Raw genomic sequence first — 10,568 nt, 5'->3', positions numbered from 1 at the left:
AAAAATCTATACGTAGATGATTTTCACAAGTTGTGAAAGCTGTACAACTTCCTTTTAAAACCCATTTCCTCGTTTGATCACGCCCCTTTTAACACCAACAACACATACACTGCTGTCCATCTCGCCCTTACATCAAGGACATTTTACTACAGTCAGCAATTCTTCAGTGTTCACTGACACCCGACTCACTCAGCTGGCAGAAGAAGCATTTTAGTTCTATCTGACAGAGGACACTGACGATGGAAGACAGGAAGACCCCACAGAGGACTCGTGGGTGCAGTGCAGGGGCTGGTGTGACAGAGGATGCTGTGGGCGGATGAGCCGCTGTAGCGACGCCTAAAGGAGCAGTAGCAACAGCCGAAGAGGGAGGGGGGAAAAGGAGGAGGCTCCTCCTCCCTCCGTTGATACGTCAGCAGCGGGATTGCGGGGTGTTTCCGGAGCTCCTCTCTCACGTTCACTCTTCTCCGGTTCAGGATCGAACCGGTCACGTCTTCGCGGAGCGCCTTTGAAACGAAGCTACGAGGATTCCCTGTGTGGTGGACTTGTCCCAGGATGACTGCGCTGACTGCGGGAACAGGCATGGAAAGACCGGCAGGTGAGACATGTTCATCTTTGTCCACCAGCAGAAGCGCGCTGGCTGACCCGAGAGCTGCGCCGACAGCCGCCGTGTGTGCCGGGAGCGCACACGGCGGCTGTCGGCTTAGTCCTCCTCTGGGATTCCGGCTCCTCCTCGTTCTCTAGAGACAAAGGCTTGTGTGTGCGCGCGTGACTGTGACCTTTTTGTGTGGAATATGCGAGTCTTCAAAGTAAATAAGAGCTTTTATTGGGGAAGTCACAGTTGACACTAGTTTGTGCTTTGATATAAACATAGTTTGTTTGATTCTGTTGTCGTTACTTTGTCTGTAGCACTGCTTCAGAGGGCCAACTGTGAGACACGATACTAAGTGCGCAGAAACCAGAACAGGTAGTGCAGGATTCCTCCGGTTTCCCTTCCCGAGCCTGGTTTTTCCAGCTCTGTTTTGGGCACAGCTGGAAAAGACTGGAAATAGAAACTCCACTGGTGTTGCTGAAGATGCTCACGGAGGCAGGGCCGTTTGTTAAACGCTGACTCGAGTTTTCATCTGTCTGTTCTTTTGTCTTCAGGTCCTCAGTGACTGCAGCCAGGCAGCCTGCCCTCCCCCGTAACCTTTGAAGTGAGGCCAGGGTGTGAAGTATTTTCCAACCAAGTAAACTTTTCAAACACCTTCAGAGCCCCCTGACACACACTCTCGCTGCCAAGGATGCAGAAAGCAAGCTGACCCTGGACACAAGTAAAAAGCAGAATAGTAACAAGCCAGAGGAGATAACCAGATCTGCTTTATTCATTAAGAGCGGCCACTCCATCACAGGGCACAAACATGGGGAACCAGCTAACAGGCACGGCCCCTAACAGCCCATTCCTCCCCAACTTTCAGTCACTGCATGTGGTGGTGATTGGTTTGGACTCTGCAGGGAAGACCTCCCTGCTCTACAGACTCAAGCTGAGGGAGTTTGTTGAGACCAGCCCCACCAAGGGATTCAACATGGAAAGGATTAAAGTGCAAATCGGACACTCCAAAGCCAACACCACAACTTTCCAAGTGTGGGACGTTGGTGGTCAGGAAAAGCTGAGGCCCCTCTGGAAGTCGTACACTCGGAGGATGGACGGGCTGGTGTTCGTGGTGGACGCAGCGGAGATGGAGCGCATGGAGGAGGCCAAGGTGGAGCTCCACCGGATCACCCGGTCAGCTGAAAACCAGGGGATTCCTGTGCTGGTTCTGGCAAACAAACAAGACCTGGATGGAGCGCTGTCATCTACAGAGGTAATTATCAAATATGAATGGCCGGCATTATTGCTCTGGGCACAGCATCTACTTCTTATTGTTCTTTTTTAGCTCTGTGGCTGTGGTTGGAGGTATAGTCACTCTACACTTGCAGTACACTTCCACCCATCAGTTTGCGTGGGGACTTCCTTCGTAGCATGTTAGGTAGGTTGGTGATTTTAGGCTGGCTTTGGATGTGAGGTCAGTAAAATCCTTTAAAGTGCATAGAGTAATGCTCTGTGTGAAAGGCTGGTTAGATGTGTCGCTGTCCTCGGCTGTGCTCACAGAGGTGGCAGAGTAGAGCAGGGACCGTAGGCAGTGTCGGGCCAAGGCAGAAGTCACCGGGTGGGCGAGTACTTCTCAGTGCTGGAGCAGCAGCTGATTATGTATTTGTATTGTTCTGGCCCAGCCTACAGAGCGCAACACGAGAAAGATAGGAACGTCCAACGCTGCCAACAACTGAATATTATATTTATGGTTAGAGAAAGGAAATGTCGGGGTGGGAGTGATAAAGCCTCCGACCTGTCTCTAACCTAAACACCCTACAGCTGCCAGGTCAGTCAACAAAGGTCTATAAAGTATATACAAAAACAACGAGTCTAGCTCATCTAGCCACAGGAACCTCACCACACACAGTACACAACTTAATACAAAGTACAGGGTTAAACGTATTTGGAAGCAGGAAGTAGGCAGGGCCATGCCAGTCTTGATGTGTCCCAGTTTATAGCCAGCCCCATTCAGTCTTGCAGCCGTCAGCCTCCACCTGGAACTTGCATTAGCAAAAACAGGAGAGAAAAAGAACACCACCACTCTCAGGCTGGAGGAGCAAAAACAGCTCACAAAATGATGACATGGGTCATAACAGTTTGTGTTTCAGCCTCGCTGAGCCCTCAGAGGGCAGACGCACATACATTGTGATGTTTGTTATTAAAAGAATACATGTATGTGCACATTTGAGGCTACCCTGCCAGCACAAACACAGTGTAGCTGTGGGAGGCACTGAGTGGGCTGGAGCAACAGGTTTGCATGTAGCAGGAGTTCAGCATGATGTGGGTGCATCATGTGCATGAAGTTCCAGTTTTGTGGATGAACACATTATTTTCTTCGCCCTACACCTGAGCCAGCAGAGATGGCAACAGCACAGAGTCACACATGAAGTGACAGATGTGCCGTCGCTGCAGGGTGACCTCCGTAAACTGCAGCATCAGCACAACTGTAAAGTGAAAAAATGTTGTTTTTGTTGGTCTGTCCTTTTGTTTAGAGGATAGTGCAGTTAATGGTGTGTGCTTTGTTTAGCCTCATCACTCCTGCAGAAACATGCGTACGTCATCCTTTAGGACCTGCTTCTGAAAGCGACTTTCACACTCAGAGTTCGTAGCTTATTGCTTCCTATGACGCGGTTGGGACTAACCTCACTTTTCTCGTTTAAGGTGGAAAAGGTGCTGGGCCTCCACGAGCTGAGCTCCTCCACCCTGCACCACACGGAGGGCTGCTCAGCACTGAATGGTCAGGGTCTGCAGCCCGGCCTGGAGAAACTCTATGAGATGATTGTGAAGAGGAAGAGGATGCTCCGACAAAGCAAGAAGAAAAGCTGATGGAAATAAAGGGGTGCAGGCCAATTTGTGAGCACTTGTGTCTGTGACACTCGGGGAACTTGGTGAATGGGGAAAACCAGAAAGAAGCTGGTCAGTCCTGTGGATCAGGTGCAGTGTTTCCAACCAAGTGTAGACTCTGTTCCTGGAGACATTTGGACCTTTGAAACTGCTTCTCATTGTCTTTAACTCTCAGAGGACCACAGAGCTCTGCGGAGGGAGTGACCGCGCTGCTGGCAAACACTCACTGAAGCACGCACTAACGTCGAAGGATGTTCGGTTACTGGTGCAGACGGCCCGTGTTACACCCGATCACCTAAATCTTCACCCTGCCTCAGACTGAGCAACACTTCTGTGCACCCACAGGAACTTCCTGTGTTTGAATCTGCCCGAGCATATCGCTGTCACTCTCACCGGGCTTTGCTCCTCACAGCTGGATGTTTCTGGATTGTTAAGTTCAGACAAGTTTTTACAATGGCTTCATACTGTTTTGTAAAATATGAATAAATTGAGCAACGTTAGCATTGTTTCCCTGAGAACATTGTTTTATTCATCGTGCCCTGGGAGCCTGTCCCAGCTGCCACAGAAGCGGGGTACACCTGGACGGGTCACCAGTTCACCCAGCCCCACTAACCTCAGTAGTATCCATGCAGACGCGGGAGTCTGCTGATGTTGTTAGCCTAACCCTAACACATGTCTGCATCTCCTCAGTGAATATTAAGATGTTTATTTAATGCCATATTAATTTAATGATGTTCTGTTTTTTGTCTTGTAATTATTTAAATCAGGCTCATGGTTTGCTGAAGTCTTTCTCGGCTGTCACACCCTGTACAGCTCGATATCTATAAACTTAATTCTCCTGAAGTTGTGTAAAATGAGTTGCATGAAAACACCAATGCGATGTGCACACAGCGGAGGTGTGGTGCCATCTTTGAGCTTTACAGTACTACAGATTGAACACACACGTGTGATTTGGTACTCTTTAAATAAAGCTGAGTTGAACTGAATCCTAATAAAACTTGTGCTTTTTGCTGTGATGGATGGACTCGGTGTTTTACGATTCTGTTGGCAGCCTCTGAAATTCACGCAGCGAAGCTTCACACAGGAATGTGAAACACACCCACATAGCTGTCTAAATACCAAACACTCATTCCTGTTTAACACCATTATTCTGGCTCTGATTTCAAGACCAGTGAATACATACGAGCACGTCTGAATGGAAGCCAGGGACTCACCATATATACTGTGCATGTCTTTGGACTGTGGGAAGGAACCCATGCAGACTCCACCCAGGAAGGCCCCAGCTAGGGATGGTTGGCAGCAGATCCTCTGGGTGTGAATGACCATGAGTTATTATCATCACTGATGAATTACTAACAATAGTCCATACAGATATTCCAAAGTGGAAAGGCATTCTTCAGCCATCCCACGAGGAGTTTAGACAAAGCTTAACCCCCCTGGTATTAAAAGCCTGCTGTGCCCACTCAGTCAGCTCCTCAGTCAATGCAATTATCCTGATTGGAGGCTCCCCCCTGCTGCACCTCAGCTGTCGGAGCAAAAAGTAAATAGCATGATTCCCTGTGCACACGCATACTTCATGTATGCGTGTGCACAGGGCGTGTGTGACTTCAGGTGTGACTTGCAATGTTAATCCACAGGTTGAAAAAGGAAATGCTATTCAAAGAAATCACCTCAGTGTTACAAGCTCTTCTTGAATGTGAAACATGAGGAGGATGTGCATACTTCAGGCTACTGATCGAACTGCATGCCCATGGGGAGTCAGCTTATCCTACAAGGCTGCTCACACCTTCTTTGGCATCTTTATTGAACAAATAAAGTGAGCTGCTGCTTGGGTATCAAATAATGGATTTGGTTTGTAGCTGGCACAGGGACGTTTCCTGGTTCAAACCTTGTTATCTGCTGTGTGCAGTTTGCATGTCCTCCTTTGCCTGCGTGGGTTTCCTCCATGTGCTCCAACTTCCCAAAGTGAACGTGAATTTCAAATGAAATTCAAACCCCCAGCCCCTGGCATTTAAATCCCTGATCAAACCTGCTGTGCCCACTCAATCAGAATTTCAAATGAAATTCACGTTGGCTTATCTGGAGGTTTTGTTAGCTGAACACAAGCACACAAGATGACTTCTTGTGTACATATGACAGAAACTGGTACACCAGCACTCCCATTCTATGGTTTGTATTCCCTGCTGCCAGCTGTCTGTGTACACAGTCATAGCAGGAAGAGCAGCTGCACTGACGTAAACGTGCTGGTCCACACCCAGACATCAGGTGTCACAAACAGGCTGGTCTAGATACCTGGCACATTCCCTGCAGGCAATGCAACCATGACAAACACTGCAGCTGCACTAGTGTTGCTACTGTTTCACGGGCAGGGAGACAAGTCAACACTTAGATGAAGAATTGGATACATTAAAGCCCGAGGATCACAGCATTGGGTTTCTTCGCAGACAGACAATAACAAACAAACACACACAAAAATGCTGCCATCTATATGCAAGACCCACCTCAGCTGTCCATCTGCATCTAAAGGTCAAAGGTCACTCTTTGAGGATGCCAGCATTCACATTTTGGACAGAGAAGACAGATGGTTTCAAAGAGCATCAGTGGCTGTATCCCAATTCAGGGTCTGCAGCCTTACCGGTCCTCAAGGGCCGCACTCAAAGAGGCTGGAAGTGCGAGGCTTGTAGGCTCGTGAAATGTGACGGTCTGGCCTCCGTCGTGCCGCCCAGGTTGCCTAGCAACCATGATACTAACAGCTGGAAACGTTTCATACAGCTGTGTTTGACAGAAATGAAGGAGAACATATTTAGTTCATTTGTTTCTACATGAGCTTTGTGTGATGTGATGAGTATCTGAGGCTGAGACCACAGGACTGTAAAACATGATTGTTGGGCTTCATTTCTGTGCTGAACAGTCGTTTAAGATCAGTTAGTAAATAACAATTAGATGTTGTTCATGAGACTAAAGTCATCTCACTGTGGTAATGTAAATATAATATGGCCAATATTATAGTTATTATATTAATCATTATCAGTTATTACAGCAGTGAACATGAACTCTGTGTCAAACACTGAGCCTCAGTAAAGATTCAAGTTGCATTTATTTATATTTCCTATCACCTTAAATCTTCACTCAAAGACAAGTATCTGTGACAGTGTGTATACAGATGTATTATATATAAGAGACAAATATTGTTCGTTTAATATGTTGTCATTACTAAATGTGGCTCAATGCTTACATACATGTGTAAAAAGCAAATGTAGGAGCTGTGATAACTGTGTCTGATAGAATGAAGAGTAGACTGATATATGAAATATTCCTTTATTGGGTGAGAAAATCAGACCATGTCATAACTGCTGTAAGTCACACAGAATAGATATCAGAGCCTTAAACAGGCTGACGTCTGCTAAATGGGTCAAACTGCACTCTAAAAACTATTGTTTAAGCTCAACAAAAAAAATTAACGCAACAGTTTCCATTAGTCTTTTTGAGTTATGATAACTTATGTTGAAATTAGATTGAACCAACAAACTATATTGAGTTACGGGAATTAAATTATCCTCCATAATCAAAGGTGATTTGAATTACCATTTACGTAATATTTGGTAGCTTAAAAACATATTTTTAAGTTGTTTACTCATAAAAATTATGTTCCTCCAATTACTTTTTCCACATTATTTGAAATGATTTTTAAGTGTTATGTAATTAATTACAGCAATTACAAAAACACTTTTTTAAAGTTCATTATTTAAAATATTAAGTTGCTGATTTTCATCATTATTATCATCATTTTAGCTTTCTCTTATTTTTTTTTTATTGTAATAGCTTTTAAGAAAGGAATTCATTCAACATTTTTTTTTATCAAATAACTTTTTTATTTTTTTAACAGTAGGCATTTCAACACTTTGTATTTAAAAAGTGAAAATAAACCAGAAATTTAGATTTATACCATCACAGCCAAGTTATAGAATATGCCTTTATGTATTTAACACCACAGAAACAAATGTGTTCAATTGGTAAAAAATCTACTTAGAAAACATTTTGTTGCAGTAATACTTCCATGCAAGTGTTCAGTAAATGTTAACTTTCAATGCCTACCAAACTTTACAAGATCTTGCATCTTTCTATTACACAATGCAGCAAACACCTTTAAGATCAATTTTACACATACAGGATTCAAAACAGTTAACAATTTTTGAAACAGAGTCAACATCTTTAACATAATGATGGTTCCATCAAGGTCAAGGAACAGCTTCTGAACAACTTCAAAAGTATATTTGCATAAGCTCAGATTGAGAGCATATATTATGCCCATGAGCAAAACACAGCACCTTGGGAAATTCTGGCCCTCCATTATTTTTGTTTCCTCCACCACAATGGTTGCAGTCTTATGGTTAGATCCAGGGGTGTACCGGTCACTGATGATGGCAGTTTTCATCACCTGCCTTAAGTTCTTTGGTGTCCTTGTAAAGCAAATTTTAAAAAATAGGTTAGTGAATTATAGATTAGACTTTTATACTTACTGAATCTTAATGAATTCAGATGATCAATGGAACACACACACACACACACACACACACACACACACACACACACACACACACACACACACACAATGCTGAATTACTTACACCAAACTCCATGAAAAGGTCCTCGTCCTTCTCTCCAAGGAAAGTGATAAGGCAGCAGATGGCTACTTCTCTGCGTGTTTCAATTGTATTGTGCTATTTAAGAAAAAATAAAGTGTGAGTATAAAATACATGGGTGACTGACAACAAAGTGCATTTCAAAGCTACCCAAAGTCTAAATAGTTGTCCTACCTCAAGAAGCATGTCCTTGATCTGCCTGATTCTCACTCCCTTAGCTCCTCCCCTTGATAAAATGACATCCATCAGTTTTGGGGTGCAATGGTCAAGTGTAGCCATTCAAGGCTTACAGTGGTTATTCTCTTGAACTCCTCCTTTATCTGTAGACCACACAAACAGAAGAATTAAACCTTGCAGACTATTAGCTATACTGCATTAATGAATGCTGTAATACATTATTTAAAGAGGATAGAAGTGATCTAAGGCTACCCCAAGTTTTGAGGGAACAAAAACAATCTTGGTGAAGACAAGGGAGACTTCCCCACCATAACCGTGGTGTAATCTCTAATGTTTTAGCAACCCTGTTTTTGCAGAGGTTTCGAATTTACACATTGATCACTCCCAGCCCATTTTGTAAAAAATGTGTCCCAACTTAACAAAGCACTAATGACCCTAGATTATCACACTATACTAACTGCTTACATAAAGTTTTAATATTAAGTAGATTCACATTGTTAATGCCAGAATAATGCTATTTGAATGACATTAACAATATTTCACACAATCTGATTTAAAAAAAAAAAACACCCCAAAAAAACAAAACAAAGATAGCTACAGCTCTTAAGATCAAGAACAATACTTACTTTAAGCTGTATCACAATACTAACCAAAATCATTTACAATGTAATATTACGTATAGGTCATGCAAGTTTTATAAAGACATAAAATAGGTGAGCCAGATGGAAAAAAGAAGCCTCTAGGTTATCCCTCTGACAAAACTATTCACAGTTTAAGGCTTCCAATTTTGGTAAAAAGAAAAACAAAATCAGCCTAAGATCGAAATTAGATTGCACTGTGTAGCAAAACTTTAACCACGCTTTTCCTAGCCACAGTTGCACTCTCTAGCTGAAGACTTTTGTCAAATGAAACTTTATAAGTCTTATCTTCTGCTGTGCTAAAGTTTAGAATGGCTAGCATTAGCTACATGTGGTAGTGCAAAGTATTTCCTTATCTGTATGAGCATCACATCATACACAAATCCACTACAGGTGACTAGCACAAATGCTTTGCTTTGGTAGAACTGTTATTTGTAAATGAAATGTTACTTACCTTGAAATGTCTTTTACAAAAGCTTGCACCATGCAACTCAACATGTGTGAATTTGCCCAGCTAGTTAAGTCGGTAGGGGAGGGAATTTGAAATCAGAAGTTACAGTGGAAAAAAATAAGTTATGTATTAAATTTCTTTAAGTAATTACAACTTGAATTTTATTTTGAACCCACTAACATTGGGATTTAATTTCAAATTACATATAAAATTAATTTAATGTAATTACCAACATTATTATTTCAACACAACCCAAAAAAATAAAGTTTGCAACTTAGAAGGTCTATCTTAATCAATAAATTAGAATTTTTATGTTGCAGCCATGGATTTAATCAAGTGGTGGTAAAAGGCCTGATGAATTACTTTTTAGAGTGTGGGCAGAAAGTCTACAAACACATAACATCCTTATAGAATATGATGTAACATATATGTCACACAGTGGAAATTTGTATTTATCTTGTATATTGTTTTTATTCTGATTTTTAGTGTTTATTTATGAGTGTCGTTTTATTTGCATGGTTTTATTCTGTTTCTATTGCATGGTTTTTAGTGTTTTATGTAACATGGTTTTTATCCACTGTGGACTGGCTGCACATGGGACAAATTAGCTGATAGGGACCACCTGCTGAGGCAGGGGTGTGTCCAGAGGTGGCCTATCAGCTGTGTAAAGACCTTTTAAAAACAGGCTAGCTGAGCACTGAAGGAGGGAGGACCCAGACTGGAAGGTTAATGCGAGATGGCCAGCGTGACGCGGCGACCCAGTCCTGACCTCATGGAACGGCAACAGTAAGAGACGACGCTGTGATTGGCAGCAGGGCAGAGGTTTACCTCTGCCTGCATTTGTGAGCAGGGCCTCTACTGTTGTTTAGTGAATGTAGAAAATGGTAGTTTTACGGGTTTTAGAATTGTTTTAGTAGATTGACAACATTTTATTACGTACATTTTAAGGGTGTTTTTATTTGTGCTCCCTGGCCCAGTAATAAACTGTTTCTGATCCGACCTGCTTCCTCTCTGTGCCCGTGGTATCTGACTCGCTTGTTCCCCCTTGTATTTTAAAGAATCTTTCTTTTTAGCGTGACATTCTGGCGCGACCGCTTTAGTGTCGCCGCGCGTTACATATAGATCATATATAAACAGTTACAGCAATATGATGCAACAAACACAGCAGCTACTGATCCAAAATACTCAAAGCTTCATAGAACTGA

The 10,568-nt window shown here is 42.9% G+C and overlaps 1 protein-coding gene and 1 long non-coding RNA gene across 2 annotated transcripts; one reads left to right on the top strand and one right to left on the bottom strand.

Moving 5' to 3' along the window:
- Window positions 1-411: 411 nt before the first annotated feature.
- On the top strand, window positions 412-4,470 carry LOC146710509 (ADP-ribosylation factor-like protein 4D). The gene is made up of 3 exons (XM_085453086.1): window positions 412-595; window positions 1,144-1,841; window positions 3,272-4,470. The coding sequence occupies exons 2-3, from the start codon at window positions 1,398-1,400 to the stop codon at window positions 3,434-3,436; spliced, it is 609 nt and encodes a 202-aa protein (XP_085309212.1). The 5' UTR covers window positions 412-595; window positions 1,144-1,397; the 3' UTR covers window positions 3,437-4,470.
- A 3,189-nt stretch (window positions 4,471-7,659) lies between these two features.
- LOC146710508 (uncharacterized) lies at window positions 7,660-8,730 on the bottom strand. Its single transcript, XR_014920254.1, has 3 exons — window positions 8,272-8,730; window positions 8,083-8,175; window positions 7,660-7,914 (listed from the first exon to the last, which is right to left on the bottom strand). It is a non-coding gene; the product is annotated as an uncharacterized LOC146710508 (long non-coding RNA).
- Window positions 8,731-10,568: the final 1,838 nt, after the last annotated feature.

This window comes from Copadichromis virginalis, linkage group LG4 (genome assembly GCF_057382275.1).
Source record: "Copadichromis virginalis isolate Kocher_CV1m ecotype Utaka linkage group LG4, C_Virginalis_male_GT1.1, whole genome shotgun sequence".
Taxonomy (NCBI): Eukaryota; Metazoa; Chordata; class Actinopteri; order Cichliformes; family Cichlidae; genus Copadichromis; species Copadichromis virginalis.
Note: the sequence above shows the minus strand (reverse complement) of the source record. Positions and strands in the feature narration are given on the sequence as shown.